Source organism: Corvus brachyrhynchos, unplaced genomic scaffold (assembly GCF_000691975.1).
Source record: "Corvus brachyrhynchos isolate BGI_N302 unplaced genomic scaffold, ASM69197v1 scaffold32, whole genome shotgun sequence".
NCBI classification, from domain to species: domain Eukaryota; kingdom Metazoa; phylum Chordata; class Aves; order Passeriformes; family Corvidae; genus Corvus; species Corvus brachyrhynchos.
This window is the reverse complement of record NW_008237919.1, coordinates 12,392,852-12,415,021: the sequence shown is the minus strand read 5'-3', so window position 1 is coordinate 12,415,021 and position 22,170 is coordinate 12,392,852. Positions and strand designations below refer to the sequence as shown.

Below are 22,170 nucleotides of genomic sequence, written 5' to 3'. Positions count from 1 at the left end.
TTCATTCCCTAAGGAAAGACAGAAAGATGAAGACCCACTCTTCAGGGTTGGTCAAAGACTGAAGGAGGAGGCAGAAGGGCAGGTGACATATAAATGCTCCACAGTGGTGGCTGTTGACCACTACTGCTCTTAGGAGCTGTCTGAAGCCTTTTCCAAGCTGCTGGCCCAAGGGACTTCGTGACATTGTATGGCCTCTCCTCTGGTCTCAAGATGGGACTGACTGTGCCAGTCTCTCTCCTGCGAGTGAGAGACAGTAGCCTAAATTGTTATCTTGAAAAATTATGGAGGCTCTGCAGTCTCCCCAGGCAATCTGTCCGCCATGTTTCACTGCTACATAACTTAATGTTCCTTTCCTGCAATTTAAGTCCAAGCTGTTCTTGAAGCTGAAGAACAGCTTGTCCCTTCCATTTTGCAGCTATTTCTATGTGTTTGAGAAAGGTTATCGTGTCTCCCCTCAGTCTCTTCTACTCCAAACTATGCAATCACAGCCTCCCAGTTCATCACACAGAAGCCAGGCTGCTGCTGGCTGGTGATAGCTTTCAGTAACTGCTGACTGGACTGGATTTGTACCAGCAGCCTGTAGGTGAAAGCCTTCAGCAGCTTTAGCTCTCTGAGCCAGGCTGTCCTTTCAAAGACATGAAACTTTTTTCTGTAATCCATTACAGCGCATCAGTAAACACACATTACAGTACAATAAATTTCTGGAATTTTCTCCATTACATTGGGGTATCCTAACAAGAAGAAAGGAAAAGACACCTTATTTCATGAAAGTGCATTTTAGTGGCCAAACTTAAAACAGGATTCCCAACAGGTCTTGAAGAGTGGAGAGGGAAAACATAATATATTATGTTAACACCTTCCTCATTCCACCCCCTCTACTGAGCAAATTAAATGAAATGCATGAACCATGTCTTGGTTTGCAAATGAAATTTGGTATTTGTATTTGCTGCCATGTCTCAGAGTGTTGTTTTTCATTTTAGGCTTTGCATGGTAGTAAACACTGCAATGCTTTACATTCGTTAAGATCGGGCCCATTTACTCTGTGCAGGCAAAGCAAGTGCATATATCTCAGACCCATAAAGCATCAGTTCAGAATTACACAGGAAATAAATGAGACTAAGCCAGAAGTCCAATTTCCAGAGTCCAGCTCACTAAAGCTAAACAAGTACCTTATATAAATATGGCCTATTCCAAATGAAACGTTAGTGTAATTTGATAACTGTCAATAATTCCCTCATTATGCCTAAATGAGCTTGTCATCCAAGGAGATTGCTGCATGGCTGATCTTAATTTGCTAATAAAAACCACAGAGAAGAATTTCAGCTAAGCTGGAACTATGGGATTCATAAAAGTGCAACAGTGCACTTTTTAAAGCGTTCCTTCCCAGTACTGGCTCCTGAATGGCTGAAGCCCAAAGCCAGTTTGCTCTGCAGCCTGTAAGACAACATCTTTGCTATGTAAGAACAATGAGTGATTGTCTCTCTAAATCACTATTATTCCTTAGCCCATTATAGTTAATTTATTTTTAATCATGTTGTATAATAGAAATAAAATCATTGGATTAAGCATATATCTAGCAGCGGGAGCCCATTATCCTTTGACAATGTTCTGTGTCATTGACATTATATCTTCACTGTAGACAGTTTCCTTGCCATCATTAGTCCTAGAAAGACTATTGGATTTCAAGGGTTTCTCCCTAATCCATAATAAGATTTACTTGCTTACAGCACAAAACAAAACAAAGATATGCTTCTATTATTTTACTGCTATGGAATTCTTATTTTAAGCTATTCAGAAGAGTCAAGAATAAATCCAGATATTATAAGTATTTAAAGTTTTCTTGCATAATTCTGATTCAAGGGAAAGCCTTGGTAACTTTGTAAGCTTTGAATCTTTGTTGCGTATTGTGGCTTTATTTTACATAAGCAAGCAACAATACCTTGCCAGTTCTCGAACCAAGTAAGAGCTACTGTTTCTTGCACAATTTTTTCAGACTGGTTAAAGCAAATCTCAGTTCAGTCCATTTTCTCCAGAAAGCACTACAAGGGGTTCCTCAGATTCCACGGAAAGAAAGAGGGAGAAACTTTCCTGATAAGGTTGCCAGCGATTCCTCTGTGCTAAGTGCTAGCTAACAGTCAGCACTAATGTTGGGAGGTTAGAAACTCCTCCAGCATGCTGATCCCCATGGGATAACTCAACAGCTCTTCATTTGTACCAATGGCAGTCACAGTTAAATCTAAAACTAGATTTTTCCACACCCTATTAACAGCATCATTAGAATGCAGCAGGGACTATCCACAGAAAAAAAGCCTTTTCTGTTATCTCATAGTTATCTTTGAGGACGTGGCAGATTTCCCTGTGAAAATTATCCTTATAGATTGCCTCTTATTTAAGGATATGCTGGTACTATCAAGTGGTGCCTTTTTTATGCTGAAATTGCTAGCAATACTTAAGAGTCTCTGCACGACTCTTTCAGCTGGGACAGCAGCTTTAGTACCTACTTTCCATTTACGTAGGCAAGCTGTGACACTTTTACCCTTATTGACATGATCTGCATAAGTCATGTGGTTTCCATTAAGAAGGGTCCACACAATATAGTCAACTCTCCATTATCTTGGCTAATAGGCGAATAGAATAACCCAGATAAAGGAAAGACATGCATAATTATTGCTTCCAGATAAGAGCCAGCTCAAATATTTCTGCACTGTGCTCCCCAGACAGAGCTTGTACTTCTGTCAGAGCTTGCCAGCTTAGAGTTTATTAACTCAGGCATTACTTGCATCCATCTGATACAAGCAAGGCAGCTTGGGTGTTTCTATGATTTAATCACTCCACAAATATTCTAGTAACTGAAAATCATCTTGGCTATAATTAAATAACAACTTCCATATTCGCCCTTTTATGTGTTCTCATACTGACACAGTGTAGACCCAGTCATGCATGGCCAAGTCAAGGCTGAATGTGGAATAATGAGGAAAGGCAAACTACGCATGAAATACAAGAGGAGTAAGTTCAAGACACAAGGGAATGCAGAAGACATACAAGGATGTAGAAGGACTTTGGATTCACATGAAACAATGAAATTAAAACAAGTGCTTCCTCTCTTATTTCCAGATAGCACTCTCAGAGGAAGCACACTCAGCCCTGTCACAAGTAACATGTGTGAACTACAAATACTTCTCTACATGAACTGTCAGAGGTTTCTTTTTTTTTTACTGTGTTGCAATTGCTCAGCCACATTGAACTTTTGTTAGTTGTGAGTTCTCAAAATGTATAATGTTCACAGACCTTTTAGTACCAATACATATCCTTCCTGATCTCTGACACCTACTGGTATATAAATTGTATTGTTCAGTCAGAAGAGACACTAAGTTCTGTTACAGATAAATGGACAAAACAGTGCCTTTACCACTATAGAAAGAGATACAGATTTCTTACAAAAAAAATGAAAATGTTGCAAACAATTTTTTTCTGGATTCTTATGGAAGGCAAGGGATTATGAAGAAATAAACTCAGACCTAATGAAGTCAGCAACACCATTTCTTAAACATTGAAGTGAATCATTTTATGGAAACCAAACCATTGCCAGGAAAGTTTTTAATGGTATACTTGTACATGACATTGTGCTGAGGAATTGATGATTATATTCTGCCACATTCCACGTTGCATTTACAAATTAGCATTGCCTTGGTTTCTCTGCACATTACGATTAGACAGAGCTACACAATGATGCAAGCCACAGGCCAAGCTGTAAAGGGAAAACTGATGGGTTTGAGAAATTAGCCATCTCATGTGATGTAACTGGCTACAGAAAGAGCAACTGACAGCAAATCACAGTGCCAAACATATCAAATCCCTAAATATCTGTTCATTTTACTTAAAGCATCACATACAGTGTTTAGATCACTGCGGAGGTCCTGGACAACATTTTCTATACTCCTGGTATCCTTCAGAATCTCAATGCTTTGTGTATATGGATTGAAATACACAGAGAAGGGACGATTGATTGATTTGGCAAAGTCCCTGAAAGAAAAAAAAGAAAATTATCTTCCTTTATTTTCTTTTCTCCCAACTGTTAAAGAAGAGAAAATTAGATTTTTGAGTCCGGGAAAATAATTTACCTCATCTTTTCTTTGGCCTCTTCAAAACTCTCTGAAACAAAGTAAGCTTCCTGGAAAGTAGTGATAAGGCATTCTTGCAAACAGGTTGTCTTTGGATCGAATGTTTTCACGTTGGCCTTGTCAGAGAGAGCATGCTGCAAAATACACCACAGTATCTGTTAAACTGGAGTTTGATATTGCTGTGTATCTACAGCAGCTGTTCATATATACAGCTTTTATATCGCTGTGCTATATGTTTCCCACTAATTGGTAACCCATCTTGTTTTACACACAGTGTTTTTTCTGTTTGAAAAGTGAGCAGAATTTGTTACTTAAAGAGCCCTTACTGTGGGAGATTTTTTTCCCCATAATAATAAAATAATAAAGAGGAGGTTAGCAATTCACCTGCCATGAACACATACAGACCTAAATGTTCAGATGGAAAAAAGAAAGTCACCAAATAACCATTCTTGAAAAATTATCTATACAATTACAAATATGTATGTCCTCAAAATCTCATTTAACTAGCAGAATTCATCCTTGTCTTGGTGGGTAAATTGAGTCTGACTAAACTATTTACATAATCTGTGCTTTACATTTTCAGGCCAAAATATATACTATTTTCCTGACAGTAAAAGTGAAACTACAAATTTGAAATCCCATTAAATAATGCCAATGTATTGCATGACAATGAAATGCATTACTCTTCTGCCACACACCTGAGTAATAATGCTTCATATAGTACTGCAAAGAAAAAATAATGAAACAAACAGGCATAGATAAGTACAGAAGAGACATTGGGCAGAAAAGGTAAATGCTTCTACCCAGAGTAGAGATTTCTGATTAGTCTTTCTCTTTATATGACTTGCACAAGCCACTGAAAAAGAGAGGTTTCAGAACTGAAAATCAGGTACTGAGACATTTTCCAGGACAATCTTTTCTAGCTTCCCTTCCAACTTGAATACTTGTGTTGGCTTTTGGATCTACCTTATCTTCTAGAGCACACATATTTTCATTCTCAGTGCTCTGTTACAGAAGTAGAGGGTAAGGAAGGAGAGCATATTTAGGTCACCTTTCAACCTTCTTTAGTCCCCTGACATCTACATAGAGTGAAGATGTGCATGAAAAGCATAAAGAAATGACAGGGAGGAAGCAGATCCCAGAGGTCTGAAGGTGCCTCTGATTTCTTTACTTTCTATCTGCATGGACATTCTTTATAGTGGAGTAAAGTATTGACCCTAAGGTATTCACCAAACTTTTATCCTTGCTCTTGCTTATGCTCATTCCTAAATCCATGTGAAAGGCTCTGAAAATATCATACTAGCTCTCAACCTGCAGTCTACAAATAACAGGACAGAAAACTGGAACAAGAGGCTCTTCCTCCCACCTCCTCTCTCTCCAAAAATAAATACATGAAAAATTAATGCATGGAATCTTAAAATGTCAGGGAATTAACTTTCCTTAGTACATGTATCTTTTCCTTCTCACAAGGATTGCTGTTTCTAGCCAGCCATCAGTTAAACACGTTTGAAAATAAATATAAAAAATCATCTCTCAACCATCATCCTCTTCTAAATGGACTGCAGGAACAGGATCACCTGCCTATATCCCTGTTGTCACTTTCTCTTTGCAGAGCCATGGTGTGATTGAATGCTTATAAATTAAGGCATTTACCTCCTATCAAAATGAATTTGCCTTTTTTCACTAGGAGTTATAATAGATTCCCTGGCAGGGTAACTATAGATAAAAATCCCCTCTTTGGTGCCTTTGTACTTCCAGGTAAGACTTGATGCCTCAAATGTCTAAAGCACAAAGTTTCAAAACTCTGAGTGAACTGAGTGAAGTTGATTCCTTGCAGGAAATCAAGATTATGATGCAGGCCATGATTTTGTAGGAACTGACTACTTCTGGCTCAAGAATTCTTTCCTGTACTGTGAAAGGTTCAACAGAAAGGGGGACAGTGTTAACTTCTCTAGTTACTAATGGCCTCTGATAGGCCAGGCCCAGTCTTTGGGACTGAAGTTATCAGAGTCAATAAGGGATTCTCGACTGTAGTGGCTCCTACAGTGTGAACAACTGCTCTAATCACTGAGCCCTAATTTTATAAAAGGAGAGAGTTTAAAGAGAAGGAAAGCCGGACTCTATCACAGGGGATGTCCTCTGAGAAAGCCTTTCTATTATTCTCCTCAGATTATCCATATGAAATGACTCATACTTTCTGGATCCCAGTTTAGTTATACATGAACAGAGCTGCTGCTTCACAACGCAACTCTGCAGAGAGTGGAACGTGAAGACAGCAGAACACATGCAACCTGGAAACCAAGGGTAAAGTATTCAGACATGCCTTCAAAATTAGGTGACAACTGATCAGTTATTCTTAGGATTGCACTTTGGGAACAAAGGGTGTTAATTGTGATGAATTCCCGCCCAAGATACCATCTCCCTTCCAGGATATGTTCTTCTGCCTCTTAGATCAAGTAGGAATTGTCATGGCTACCAAAGCAATGTTTCCATCTTTGCAAGTCTGGATGGTGTTTTTAAATTCCACAGCCTGGCATCTGTAACATCTGCTATTGGGTTGATATGCTGACACCAGCAATGCCAGAGTTAAGCAACTGAACTGAGCCTGCAGACAAACCTTCAGAGAGACCATTAACTGTCTAGTGTGAACTAGAATGGTCAAGACACTGACTCAAAGCTGACCAGAGCATTTATCAGAAACATTACAGTGCTCTAAAATACTGGTCCTTGGCCCTCTCAACATTATGAACTGTATAATCTCAACCAAAAAAAATGGTCTGGTGAGTCCAAAAGCTTTCAACTTCAAGCCTGTATTTTTTTAAATACATGTTATTCACTTATGGTTTGGTTGGTCATTCAGTTCTTTAGTGAACTCAAATGACTAAGTACCCAATACAGATTTCTCCATCAGAAACTTCTTTTGTTATCCACCTCCAATGAGATGTTAGGGCTAACGTTCATATGGAAAACAGCTTTTGGTAAAATAGAGCATCTCACCATCTTGTGGATCTGGGATAACAGCCTCTAATGGCCCCTTCCTACAGACTGTACTGGTAATGCTAATAAAACTATTGGTGAGTCTACTCCAGTCCAAGAAATAAGAATTTGGAGTGAAACTTAGAAATGAATCATCACTGATTCTCAGGAAAAGCAGCAGTATCAGACAGCTTAAGAATTAGACAATCATCCATACTGAAAATAAGCAGAACAATAAACAAATGCCTCCACTCCCTGCCAATGAAAGGTTAAAAGAGTGATTGAGGTACCTAACCTCAGGTCTCTAAGGCCTAGGCTGTCTGATGCATTGTACAGAGAATGGAAGATACAGCACAGGATCTAAAGAAGACTTTTAGACATTTCTGCAGTGGCAGCTGGTCAGAAATACTACGGCATGTCAGATGGCACCAGGCATTTACAATGTACAACTGTGAATCATTTCCTAAGTGACCACTATCACTGACACATGAAAAAAGAGTTTGGTCTTGTAATTTCACCTTTGAGTATAAAAATTGAGTGCAATAATACAACTCAGAGCTTTTCAGTTTTGAGAAAAAAAATAAATAAATCAAAACCTAAAAATTAAAACCTTCAGCTAGCAAGGGGAAAACTTGAGATGAGTTATAAATACTGCACTGTCTGAGAAGTACAGAAGGGCAGAATAGGAACACAGGTGAGAAGTTGTGTGTGTGCCAGTACTGATTTTATTGCCTTGTTTTCCCAGGGGTAGTACACAGAGTCTTGAAAAATCTGATCTTAAATGTTTTCCTGCTTATCTACAAAATAAGTTGGGAATCTGACAGTGTCATGATATTACCAGAAAATTTTGTTCAGCAGTATAATTTTACATATTGTCTAGAAAAATACAGAAAAAACTCTCTTTTTAGAGTCTTTAAATGAGCATCTGGGATCCAGGTGTTGTTTTCTTCATCCTCTTCAGAAAACAGAGCCAAAATTTGCCTTTGAATCTTTTTGGTTATAAATTCTAATGCTGGCATTTCTTAAAATAAATTATCATTAAAACAAAATAATACAATTGGATACAGTATTTGATTTTTAAAAATTTATAAAGAGAGATTTTAAGTCTACATCTCTGTTCAATGTAGAAGCATACAACAGGGATACATGACTCGATGTACAGCCAACTGAAGTTGATAGGAGTCTCCTTTAATGAAAGAGTTCAAGAGAGCCTGACACAAAGTAAATGGATTAAAGTTTCCGAAGACATTTGAACTGCCTTTTAGAAATAGTTTTAATAATTGAAATGTACATTATTTCCACCTTATCTCTAAGCCCCAAATACATACTGTGTAATAGTGTTAGCTAGAGTTAACCTGACTATATTAGGCAGAATATTGTATAACTACTAACTGTATTATTCTTCCCCCCCCAGGCTTCATTTTTAATCTTCTCTTTCTCCTTATTTTGTTGTGCTTTTAATTTTTTTTTACTTGATGCTTCCATAGCATGCATATCAGGAGATGCATTTTTCATTATCTGAAATTTTATTCTAAATACTAAGTGGGGAAAAAGATTTCAAGGTAATCCTATATTGATAGGCTGTTGCCCACATTTCTCTAGCTTTTACAGTTCTTTGTTACTAGAGCTATTAACCAGATTTGTAAAGTGGAGCAGTGGAGCAGTGTAGCACAGAAACAGGGATGACTGAACAAGCCATTCACTCCTCTAGACAGCCCAAATATTGCTCACCATTTCTACCCTGCAAATAGACTCATGTATTTCTAGAAATTTATACAAATTATACATAAAATTTGCCACCATTTTATTTCCTGTGCATAGTGCTGCATTGAAAAGAGAGCTAATAGGGACAGCAGCTGGAGAAAGGCTTTTCTTCTTGCTCACAAAAGCATATTAATAAAAAATGCCTGTACACCCTCAGAAAATTTGCAGAGAACACCAAGTTGGGCAGGAGCATTGTTCTGGTGGAGAACAGGAAGGCTCTGCAGAGGAATCTGGGCAGGATGGATCGATGGACTGAGGCCCGTTGTTGAGGTTCAACAAGGCCAAGTGCCAGATCCTGCACTTGGGTGCCACCAACCCCGAGCAGCACTACAGGCTGGGGGAAGAGTGGCTGGAAAGTGTCCTGGTGGAAAAGGACCTGGGAGTGCCAATCAACAGCAGCTGACCATGAGCCAGTGTGTGCCTAGGTAGCCAAGAAGGCCAGTGGCATCATGGCCCATATCAGCAGTAGTGTGGCCAGCAGGACCAGGGCAGTGATCGTCCCTCACTACTGGTGAGGCCGCACCTCAAGTTCTGTGTCCAGTTTTGGGCCTCTCACTACAAGAAAGACATTGAGGTGCTGGAGGGTGTCCAGAGAGGGGTGGTGGAGCTGGGGAAGGTTCTGGAGCACAATGATGAGGACCTGAGGGAACCTGGGTTTGTTTAGCCTGGAGAAAAAGGGACTCAGGGGAGACCTTCTCACTCTCTACAGTTACCTGCATGGAGATTGTGGGTGTTGATCTCTTCTCCCAAGTAACAAGTGACAGGAGAAGTAGAAATGGCTTCAAGTTGTGCCAGGGGAGGTTTAGATTGGATATTAGGAAAAATTTCTTCACTGAAATGGTTGTCAAACATTGCAGTAGGCTGCCCAGGAAAGTGGCTGAGTTACCATCCCCTGGATGTATTTAAAGGGTGTGTGGATATGGCATTTGAGGACATGACCTAGTGGCATATTTGCCAGTGCTGGGTTACCAACTGGACTTCATCATCTTAGAGATCTTTTCCAACCTACACTATTCTATGACTCTAAAGTCAAGGTAACAAAATTCAACATTTCAAGATCTGCCTTCCTAGTGACAGGGATACGTAAGTATTTGAACTTCTTCTATGGGCCACAGTCACCCCCGTGTTAAGTATGGCAGCAGTTAATTCTGAAAGGAAATAATTTCTGTCTTCACTCTGACACCTATGAGAAGTACGAGTGTTGCACGCATGAGGGGGAGACGTCATGGCCATGCAATCTGAGTCTCCTATTCATCCCCACTCACCACTGAAATAGCCAGTGTTGTTCTCATCATTTTCAGAGCAATTGCTGCCATCAATAAGGATTTCAGTTACAATCAGAATATATAATATATATAATATAATCAGTATCTCAACAACAGTCTACTAGCATGACTTTTCAGACACCTTCAGGTCAAGGAAGAAATCTGCCCTCCCAGTAGGTGCTAGGAGGGAGATTGCTTTCCCAAAAAACAGTAGAGAGTGACAACAGCTAGATGCAAGGCTGTGTACCAAAGTCATGGGCGCCCAGACTTTCTCCTTCCTAAGCACCTGCCTAATATATCTTGTTGACAAGAAGCACATTCATGCCAGGATTGTGGTCTAGAAATGGCTTCTCCCATGGTCATTTTAGCAGAAAACTTAGTACTTTTTTGCATTTTTTTCCTTAATTTTACCTTTTTTTCTACCCTGGAGCACGTTTCCAAAGACTTTCTGGACATTTTTCACCTTATCAGTCCCTTCATGGAGTCTATGTCTACTTGTTGGTGCTGTTCTGTTCCCACAGCACACAAGGGCTTAGTTTCTCAGTAACTGAAATGTCTAACTTAAGTAAGTATGGTATATGCAAGATCTCGTGAAATTTAGTATCTTATGATACACAAGAGGTCAAATCAGATGATCTAATAGTCCCTTCTGGCATCATATCCACAAAATATATATGTACTGTAATAGAAAAATATATAATATTATTGACTTATGGCAAAATTATTATGATCTATATCTGGCCACAACACTGTAGCAGATCAATATAGTCCATTAATGTGCAGATTATTTAGCTTTTAGAGTTGCTTTTCAAAAGGATTATTCTTTGTATTTATACTCTGAGTTTACTGCTGAGCAAAGAACACAGGTCTGGGATCAGAAATGTGTGGCACCAAATACGCAGACTTGACAAGAATAATGCATTTGTTTATGACATTGATGGTAGAAGATTTATTATGTTCTTGACTATTCATTTCCTCTTTCTTATGCCCTTAGATTTTGTAAGTGATGTGGTAGGAATTTTCAGGGTCATCACCTAGTGACCTTAACTGTTAGTTTAAATAAAAGGCCTGATTCTTTATGGAATCCTGCAGAGTTTGGGGCTCAGCACTGAATGTTGCTGGGCCAAAGGAAAACAAGTGGGATGTGTTCATCTCTTTTCATTTAACCATCTTTGCACTGTGAGTATAAAGCTTTGCCAGACAGATACAGAATGCTTCTGTGGCTGCAGTATGCACAGAACTTAGAGCAACTCTAATGCAATCAAAGAAAAAATACTGGAGATGGTAATTTTCATCAAATTTTTTACTACTGGAAGAATAACAGTCTTACTAATGAGCTTTACCACAACTATTCTCAGTTACAGGTAAAACAAACAGCAAAAAGGGACTGAGATACTTCTATTAAACTGCCAGGTAGTTCACTGAAAGCCAGCCCAGGAGGCTGGGAAGATGTTTAAACACAAATAAACAATAGGTATATTGCAAAATAGTTGTCAATACTCTTCCATATATGCTTTCTAAATCCAAATGTTTACCTGCAAAGCCACCAAGAGTTCATTTGTGTCCCTGAAGTTAGTACTCCTCCCTCTCTTTACCCTTCCCTCCTATTTTGCTAACAGAGAGGTGTATTATGTCCCAAAATACTACAGTTGTGACAAAATACTTTTTCCTGTTTCCTATGTTTTCTGGGCATAAAAAGAGGCAATAAATGATCCACTACAACTACTCACACCATACAAGGTTAAACACTTTCATCCTTAAAAGAATAGGGCTCTATGTATTGTCACACAGGCAACTTTCAACGTGACTTTATATTCCTTAATTTTTAATATGAGTAGTCTACTGAATCAGGAACTTAATGAAAGTTGTTCTTTTCATGTCAATAATTAATCCACTCAAGTACACTGGATTACTTAGAACAGAATCTTGTCTGATTTTTAACACTTTTTTGTGGGTATTAAAAATATGTGCTTCTCATCCAAACAAAGCTTTTAGAGCCCAAGGCACTCTTACCTGTTAGAACCCTTGAGCCTCCTTTTACAAGAAATGAAAATTCAAATAGAAATCAGTTTTGTAGTTTATAGTTGCTTTGGTACTTTGGGCCTCACAAGTCCATTTCATGCTTCAAGTGCCAGCTGATATTTCAAACACAGCTTTTAGGTCAATACCATATTTTAAATACAAGCTTTTTATCTTGAGATTTTAACTGTTATTTGAAAGTCAATATATTTATATTCAACTATTATATTGTTAAGATTTAAAGCTGACTATGCTTTAAGGGTACATACCTTTAATTCTCCAATAGAAGACAGAAGTCCTGCCCCATAAGCACGCAGTTGTCCTTCTTGCTTGCAAAGGCCAAATTCAATCGTAAAGAAATAGCACTGTAAGATATACAGATATTCAGATACAAATAAAACAGTTGCAAACAGGCACTTCAGCAATAACAATCAGTACCATATTCACTTGTTTGTCCCACTTCTGTAGTATTACCTATTCTGAATATAATCTCAGATAAAGTATTTTATTGCTGCTAAGTAATTGAAATGTCATGTTCAGCAGTAAGGAAGCTTTGCACAAAAAATTTGAGATTTTGTTCTTTGTCTGGGCACCCAAGCAGCTCACAGGAATGGCCAGTTAGGAACAGACAAGGCCAGTTGAGAACAGACAAGGAAGATCATTTTTAGGTATCAGAGGTGCTGATAGTAACCCACAGAGATATTTGAAACCTTGAGAAATAAATTAGATGCGTTAAAAAAAAATCCTGCAAGGTAGTTGGCATGACTGTCTAGGAACATCTGAAGATCTCTAAGATCACTCAGTTTTAAGCTCAAGCTGATACTGCCTTAAAGTCTGCAACATACTTAAGCGCCATCTTGAGCTAGAACGAATTTAATTATGTGTGTACTTAACAGCCTTCTTGAGCTGTGGCCTTAGTCTTCACTAGATTTTATTCTGTCATAAATAAAGAATGAATATGGCATTTGGCCTCTTAAACTGCAGAAAGAAATTTATACTCAGTCAAATGAATTCACTTGACCAATGAATTCACTTGAACAATTACAATTGCTCTTTAGGTCTACATTCAATCAGGTGACGTATCTGACCTGTAAAACAGATGACAAACTGTGAAAAGAGATGTGCTAAACCAACATAACAGTACTGCACCCAACTTTGCTGTACTCACTCAACAAAGTTAAATGTTACAAATTAGGAAGATCATAAGAAGCACCGACGGCCCACTGTCCACTAAACGCAAAAGATCATGGTCCCTTCGCTCCTACAGTACTGAGTTTTACTTTGGTTTTGTTACGACACATCAAGATTGCTTTTTGATATTAGATCAAACAGTTGAGATAAAGATAGTAACTATTTCTACATGTGAAGGTTTTAGGAAGTTGAGTTCAAACATACGAAAGTATTGCGCATCTATAAACACATATCCCTGTACATGTTTGTGTTTATTACGTTATCTGACAGTTTCGGGTTTGGTGCAAAGGGGCATAACTACACTGAACCTAGAAGATTTACATGTCTTTGCAGGAGATATGAATTTAGGATAAGAAAAAAAACAATATTTTGGACTAAATTTTAATTTTTTAAAATAACTTCAGAATGCATCCTAATACAATGATTTTTTTTCCACTCACTTCCTCCTTAACTCTCAACTCTTCCAGACTATCATGTTAAATGTAGAAGACCAGAAATTAACAGCTATTTTAAGTTCAACAAATCTTTAGAAATTCAGAAATTATTAATTGCTTAGCCTCATAAAAGTTTCTGTAGATCTAGTGATTCATACAGTATAGCACTATGCAGAAGGGCATAATAAAAAAAGAATAAAAACATGAACCCTGTGTCTGATCCAAACCTTCTAAGTCAGCTGAGAAGAAGGAACAGTTGCAGAGACTTCAAATGTCTTAAGTCAGATCCCATCACAGCAGTCAAACACAGATATCCATGAAGGGAGGTGAAAGTACAATATTATCAAAAAAACAAAACAAAGAGACAAACCCAAAAAAACCAAATTTTCACCTCAGCTTTGCTATTGACTCAGGTAAATCAAGCTGGCATAAAATTTTTCAGTACATCCAGTGAGCTGATGTCACCACTTAGGAGGCAGCCAAGACAACTGGTTTCCAAAAATGTTGTCTCGGGGACAAACAGCCAGTTACACAAAATAACAAAGGCATCACAGAAGTAATGAGTGAAGCTGAGAGACCCACCACGAAGAGTACAAACTTAGCCTCCCTGCCTAAATATTTTGCCAGAAGAACTACCAGTAGGCCACAGGCCTGGCTGTATACATGCTGACACTGTCAGAAACTAACTACTCAGCTTTACACTTAAATCCCACCAACATCTTTGAATTTGCCCCCCCTCTTCCTCAAGGTTCCTTAAAGGAACCTATCAGGTAGTAGTTCTTAAGATGTGAATGTTAATGTTCTGACAGACATACAACAGGATTTGACTCCTGATAAAACACAGTGATCATGCTCACTTTCATTCTTAAAACCAACAGCAGCTAAAAAGCAGTCGGGTATTTGTTTTAGATCTGTAAGAGCAGAACTTTGTCCCCATATGTGGGGCACCTTTACTGCTGGCCTCTCTTAGGCTGAAGAAGACCAAACCAATGTCATGCTGCTGCCAGGAGAAAGTCAAATGCCCACTTAGCAATCTATAGGGCCAGTGGAGGGAAGGATGTGCATTCCAGGGGATGGAAAGCGCAGAAGACAAAGAGCTAACACAGGTGCAGGAGAGAGCAATCCCTGATGTCCAGGGTGAACTGTATCCTGTCCATGAGACAGGTAGGACTTGATTCCACTTCCTCCTTAATGGATAGACAGTACGTAGAGAGGGAGCTTCTTTTATATTCGTTCAAAAGTTATTATAATTGTTACATGTTATAAAAGGGAGTCATATTTATGAGCCAACACTTGCTGGTGAGAGCCAATCTTTAGTATTTATAAGACTTATACTCTCAGTATAACTAAAAAAATAAAACACATAAATGGCAATATGTCTGCCTACTACTAACTTGCGGTATCAAACTACAGCATTAAGAAAAGCCCTTCAAATTAAAAGCTGATTTATAAATTTGCCATATGCAACAACTACAATTTTATCTGTAAGAGGGCCCTGCTTAGCCAAGAAAGTGCAAAGCTCACCCAATGCTGCCATCTTCAGATCATTAGTCAGCAATACACAATTCCCCCCACCCATCTGCCCAGACACACAAAGGCGGCTCAGTGCACTAGAGCTTGCGGGCTTTGGTAAGTTGTGTCTCAAGCCTACAAACATCGAGGCATACTGATAGGGAGTTTAAATATTAATTATATAGCGACACTTTTTATAGACCAGACACACAGATACCCTAGTAAATGCCTTCTTTGTATGGTAAACTACAGTTGTGATACCCTATATTATACACAGGATAAGCGCACTGGAGTGGGAATGACTGAACAAAGCAATGGCTGTCGAAATTAATACATTTTTTAAAGCCTCATCTGAAGACAAAGTTGATTATTACACTGCTGTTACATGTAGGCTGGTGAATGCAAGCACAAAAAGGGGTATCCAGGCTCTCCTGCTCTGATTTCAAATCTTTTACCTGTCTCTGGCATACTCCCTAGACTGTGGCCCCAGATACTTGGTTCCTCTACAAACTACAGCAATATCTGGTTATCTGTCTTTACTTTCAGTTCCACCTCATCTTTGGGGTGAAGTGTGGATTTGCTAAAACCTATGGACAGGCTCTTGAAGCAGGAAAGGTGGCTTTCCATGTTGTATAAATTCTGAAGTTCTCGAAGAGCCTTACACTAAAATGATGCTCTGTTAGTCAAATCAGCAAAATGAGATGAAGAATCAAAGTGCCAAATGAGGGATTAGAAATAATTTTTATAACAAGTGACATCAGTCAAGACTGTGCCAGGAGCACAAGACAGTGTTCAGTATGATTTTATTCTATTTCTCTTATTTATTCAAAAATATATGAAAGATACTTTATAGTCATGCTGATGAAACATTATCTAATGGGTTCAAAAATTATTCAACAAATGCATAGAGGAAAATCCAATTAAGGGCTATAAAATACTAATATAGCAGATTTTTTCCTTCAGAGCCCTTGAATCAAAAGTCAATGGCAACTAAAGCAGTACATCATGAAAATACCACCGTATGGCTTTAGACATACACTGTCCTGCAGATGACTGCAATTTGCCTGTGTCAGAAACAAGATACTGGGGTGGCTTCTCTGGCCAAGCGTGTGTGTGATTTCAGGAGTCAGATTGGTTGTCCTGCTATTGATAGGAAAGATACAGAGAATATAAGCCCTGGCAAGCTCCAAACCTGGTCTCCGGTTAAGAAACGGGATAAACACAGTGTCTATTCTTTTCATTCAGATACTGCCCTGCATTATAAACTGGACTACCGAAAGAAAAAGAAAAAATCAGTGACAGCTATGACAGCTAACAGAAAAAATCGTTATTCGAGGGTGCTTAGATATTTTCAAAGGCAGGAAAAAAGGTCTGATAGGCTCAATTCTCCTCACCTGTCTGGTTTGTAAGCCTTTGAAAGTCCCTTCTCACACCACATCATTTTGCATTTGAGAATCTCCCTCCTGGGACCTGTGCAAAGAGCTTGTGCATGGTGTTGAGTCCCAGAGTCAAAGAGTCAGTACAAAACCTGACTTATTCATAAAAAGGCCTTTCAAGCAATTCCACTTTGCTTAATTTTCTTATGGTATAGCTGGAGACTGACACCTGTGTTCACTTGGCAATTTTCAGCATGATGTATAGTATGAGATTTTATCTGTTCTCTAAAAGTACCTTATAAAAATGTTGTCAGAATGAGTCCTGAGAACACCAAGCATGTCAAAAGCTGATTCACTTGTGCTCCCTGCCACAAGGGGCGAAGAATGAGAGATTGTGTAATTGCATGATTGTAATCCTGATACATGGGCAGAAGACTCACCACTACATGAACTGCCAATGTCATGGGGTTACAGCCCCAAGCTGACATGTAGTAGCACAATCACTTTATATGTATATAAAATTAGCTGCCATGAAGACAATACAACTATTACTATATGTAAGTAATTGCAAGACCAGTGCCAAATAAATATCCTTAGGAAAATATATTTACCTTGTTTCTACTGGATTTCATATTTCAAAGGATATTTGAATGGACCACTCAATTCAAATGCATGTGATATCCCCACAGCATGCAAAGATTAATTCATTTTTCTTTAGGAGTCCTTTGATATTTTAGCTCTAAAAATATTCACCTAGAGATTAAATCTCTCATATAGTTGTAGTTATCTCATAAATAAATAATTATATACAATTGAAAGACTGTTAAAAATCCCATTGTTAGAAATTAATCCTAAGAATTAATGAAATAAAAGTGTTTTCATTTCCCCTGTAAAAGGTGCTCAAATTGCAAGCAACTCTCAACTCAGAAATATATGTGGATCTCATTTGTGTTTTCTTTCTTCATTCAGAGCTGGTGCAAATAAATTTTTGAATAGTCGCTTATTTTTCAATCTCAAAGACATCAGTAGTCATAAAAAAAAACAACCAAAAAAAAAAACCAGCTGGCATTTCACATTTGACTGAATTATTCAAAATTCACAGTCTGTTGAGTAGTATCAGGAATGCTCTACTACAAGAAACAGATAGATGTAACACAGGTAACCCAGGCAACTAGCCATACAGCCCAGTATTGGAGTGCAGACCTCAAGCAATACCAGCTATTTGACAGCTATTCATGTGGGAACATTATTGAGTAGAAATGCAGGGAGATTTTTGAACAACAAATAAATCTCATGATGAGCTTGTGAACAGACCAAAAGCAGAAAAGGAGTAAAATTCAATAGCTAAGTCTCATTATAGATGATTCACCTACCTCCAAAAAAGGCAGTGACCCTATTCACAACCAACAGCACTTCTAAATAAAAAAAAAAAAAAAAAATTCTTCAGATTACCTTCTTGAAAAACTTTGTTTAGTCTGCCACTTTGAAAAGCATTTAGGTTCACTGAAATGAGGTTTCCTTCGGGGATTTCAAAGTGAATATATTTAACAATAGTCTCGTTTTTCCCCTCATCTGACTGCTTCACATTCAGACCTTTCACTAAGGGTGAATGCTTGGAACAATCTCTTTATAAACAATAGTTTGAGTAGATGTGGTGCTGCTCATTAGAGCACTCCGGGATAGATTCACACCAGCCTTCTCATTTCTGTTGACAGTCACAGCACACAGTACCACTACATGCAAATTCCTCTAACACAAGGCTTGCCATACTCAGAGAAAGCATGGCCTATAGTGAGCTCAGGGGGGCTTAACCCCTTGTGAATGCTTTGAAATTATGCTTTTTTCAGGAGTTTCCACAGGAAAAACTCATAATGGTAACCAAAATAAAATTATCATCATGAGTTTGTAAGGGAGCAGAAAACGTACCTCAAGCAGCACAAGTAAGGAGGTAACAGTATACCTCCAACACTGGGGAGCCCAACCAAAACAAGACAATGTGTATGGCAGCTGCCAGCCTTGCAGGTGCAATATGACTTCTGGAATAAAACCTGGAGAATGCTCCTACTAATAATTTTTTGTCTCTTGAGAGAATATTTCTGTTGCTCATTCTCACATGAAGGAGGCCCTCTTGCTACTCTAAAAAGCAAGCAGAAAGAAGGAGGATGAAGCACCTCTGGGATTTTTCTGCTGTTGCAAAAGAAGTTAGTACCTACATAGATGAAGTCACATAATATCCCACTCCATGTTTGAATTACTTCAAAGTAATCTGAATTTAGGATTGCTTTGTGCAAAGATGATGTCTGTCCAGCCCACTCATTTTATCTCGGTTGAAAACCTTGGAGTCCTTTGGAGGTGAAGAATCAGGAACCTCAACACTTACGCAGAAAGTCTGGTGTTTCCTGGCAAGGCAGCAATTCCACCAAAGCTAGTGGCCACAGAGATGGTGTAAAAAATCAATGCCCCAAAAAACACACTTGCCTGAACTTGCTCAACGCTGCCAGAAAAAGAACTCTTAGCTTTTTCAACATAATTAACTAACAGTGCTGAAGCTTAATATGCGCCAAGAAGATGAGATCACTGAAACTAGAAACTGGTGCTTAGATAATTGTTAAACATAAGTCATTGAAGTCCTAATGCTTTGCCCTTCCTATTTCCTCTTTCCTATCGTTTGACTCTTATATTGAGCAGCTTCTAAAACCTGAGGGTTTAAGGTTTATTAATTTCATGTGGAGTTATTAAGAAAAAATGATGTGCAATAATGAGCCACTTCCTTTCAACTTTATTTTACAACATATAACACAAATTCACGTTCAGTGCTCCCTATTTTAGCTGAAGTGAGTATTCACTCATTTCTTTTTCAAGCTGTTGGTTCAAATTTCAGTCATCCAGAGATTTCACACAGATAACGTAACAGGGACAGTGAGGTTTTTTGATGTATTAGCTGGGACTAAAAGAGATGGCATCCTCTGAAAGTCAAACTAAAAATAAAAAAAAATCAAAAAGGAAAAGGAAAAAAAAAGCTGAGCAAACATATCACTGCTGTCCAACCACACACTTCAGTCTATGCTGCCTCATATGACAGGCTTGGTTCACTAAGATCTTTCAAAATTCACAGGCTGCAAGCAGGGACTGTCTTTATGGCTTTGCCATTCCTGTTTTCCAGATCTTTGTGCTGCTACTCTTACAGATGAGGACTTGGCATTAACTCAACCTATCAAAGGAAGAATGGTCCTGATGTTATAGGCAACAGGGGCAACCCATAATGTTCTCCTCAGCCTTGTGGCTTACACTGCAGCTTGGAGAGTAAGATTCCTGCAGCAAAGAGCCAGGGACTTGAACACTGACAGGAGGCATCACACAAGTGAGAGCAAAATTTGGAATAAATACACATACAAAGAGATCTTTGTCCTTTGCCTGACAGCATACTCATTTTATGGGTCCTTGACCCCAGGCCTGTTACCCCAAACTGAGAATTGCCTTGCTTAGAATATCCAGGGAATAGACAAGAACCACCTCAGACAGTTTTCTTCCCCCAGCATCCAGAGCCAGAATCTCTACAGAAGCCTAGGAGAAGCCTCTCCTCAATCCTCAGGACACATTTACCACAGTTACCTGTAGACCTCAGCACCAGTCCAACATTGTTTGTCCCTCTCTAAAAAGACCATCTTCCACTCCATGGCAAGCATGCTAAGCAGGAGGCTCAGGAGAGAAAGCATTAAGTTGCAACATTCCATGAAATACCAAGAAAACATCTTCAGGCTGGGGAGGCAGAGTTCATCCTTTTGAAAATGCTGCAATGCTCCAAGGAAACCGCAAAAGGGGAAAACTGGCACAGGATTCTCTTCCACCTATCCTGGGAGAAGCTTTTGACAGACTGGTAAAGTAAATCCACAGATTATCAAGTAGCAAAGGTGAAGCAACTAATCACAGTACAGGCAATCCTCAGTTTTAGAAGCAAGGAGTTTACTGAATCATTGCCCTGTGCCAGTCCCCTGTCAGAATTAATTACTGCAAGCTGTGAGGCCTCTTTAGTAACTACCCTTGGCCAGCCCAGAGACAGACCCCGGTGTCCTCCCTAACAGTCATTCCCCTGGGGAAGGCACCAGGCTTGTGTGGGGCTTCTCGTGATGCCATTCCCCGAAGCAGGCTGTGTCCCCACTAATTGCCAGGCCAATTACTGCCTGTGATAGCTGTACTGTAGGGAGGGATGCACGAGAGCCACTGAGCATCCCATGCCATTTTAGCCAAGGAGGGTTATGAGCTTCTTGTGTACATGATCAGCTGCAAAAGTCCTAATGTATCTACTAATGAAGGGAGGCTATATTTTCAGAAAGGGGTACAGCTTCCTGGGGCTGAAAGGATCTCAGAACTTTTTCAAGTTCTGTAACTGTGGGGACAAAAACACATTGAAGAGACAGGGACAACTGGCCAGTGAAGTTTTAAAACTCTAATTTAAAGGAAAAAATGCACTATTTCTTCACAGTCATATTAATTTCAAATTTATTTCTGAAGAGCAAAAATGTTTAGGACTTCATTCCAAAAGTATTAGCATCCACACTAATTTTCTAAACATTTTAAAAAGAAAATCAAGTTCTTGCATCTATTTACTGAAAACTGATTTAATAGCTAAGACTTGTTTTCAAACATCACAGTTTCTAACAGCAACACTGCAATTAAACTCAATGTTCTTTTAATCACATAAACGCCAAGGGACTCCCAAAAGCTTTGTGACTCTCAATGCATTAGCTCAACCTGCTTTTCAAAAAAGAAGCAAAAAAGATAGTAGGCATAAGCACAAAAGTGTAAGTTCTATTCATGTCAAGCTGACAGACAGATCAAAGAAGAAAAGTAGCTCAGGGAATTTTAAATATCTATTGATTTTGCTGCTAAAAATATATCCAAATTGAAGATGTTTTTCACAGCCCCAAACAAAATCTTTTTCAAGGATAGTTGAGCACCTTCTTGCAGCACCCTGATTTTCAGCAGTGAGGGCATGTAAAATGAATCTATCATAACCACAGAGTAGCCAACTGAGTCACCACTGACTTACTTGCCAGCAGTGTGTAAACACAAAGCAAATCACATGAATGTGTAATCAACAAGGTGGAAAAAATAAACTGAGCAGGTACCTGTGAGCAGAGAGATTATGGCTCTTTACTGTATCAAAGTCAAAGGAATTTACAGGGCCTGTGGTCTGAAGTGACTTACCAAATGTGAAGATCACTCCAAAATTGTCACTAGTGATGAGACTCCCACGTATATGCAAGAATTCTGTGCTTGTATAGGTCCTAAATTCATTGCACATGTATAGTATGGATCTGTACATAAGTTAATATGCTTATTCAAAGCTGAAAAATTAATCCTATAAAGGTGTTTACATTCGAGAGATGTAAAATGTCTTGTTAAACTATAATTTTAGCTACTTTTATGTAGTCAAACTATATAATTATTACAATTACAGCCTACTGATTCAAGGTAGGGAACAAAAATCTCAAGGGGAAAAAAAGAGTAA

At 38.7% G+C, this 22,170-nt stretch overlaps 1 protein-coding gene across 1 annotated transcript in view; it reads right to left on the bottom strand.

The window, feature by feature from the left end:
• Positions 1-3,539: 3,539 nt before the first annotated feature.
• Positions 3,540-22,170, bottom strand: part of TPH2 (tryptophan hydroxylase 2) — a 50,498-nt gene continuing 31,867 nt past the window's right edge. Inside the window, exons 9-11 of the mRNA XM_008632900.2 lie at positions 12,415-12,510; positions 4,122-4,255; positions 3,540-4,023 (exon numbers count right to left, since the gene is read on the bottom strand). Coding sequence (XP_008631122.1) covers positions 3,849-4,023; positions 4,122-4,255; positions 12,415-12,510 — 405 coding nt within the window. The 3' untranslated portion in view covers positions 3,540-3,848. The remainder of the gene's footprint in view (positions 4,024-4,121; positions 4,256-12,414; positions 12,511-22,170) is intronic.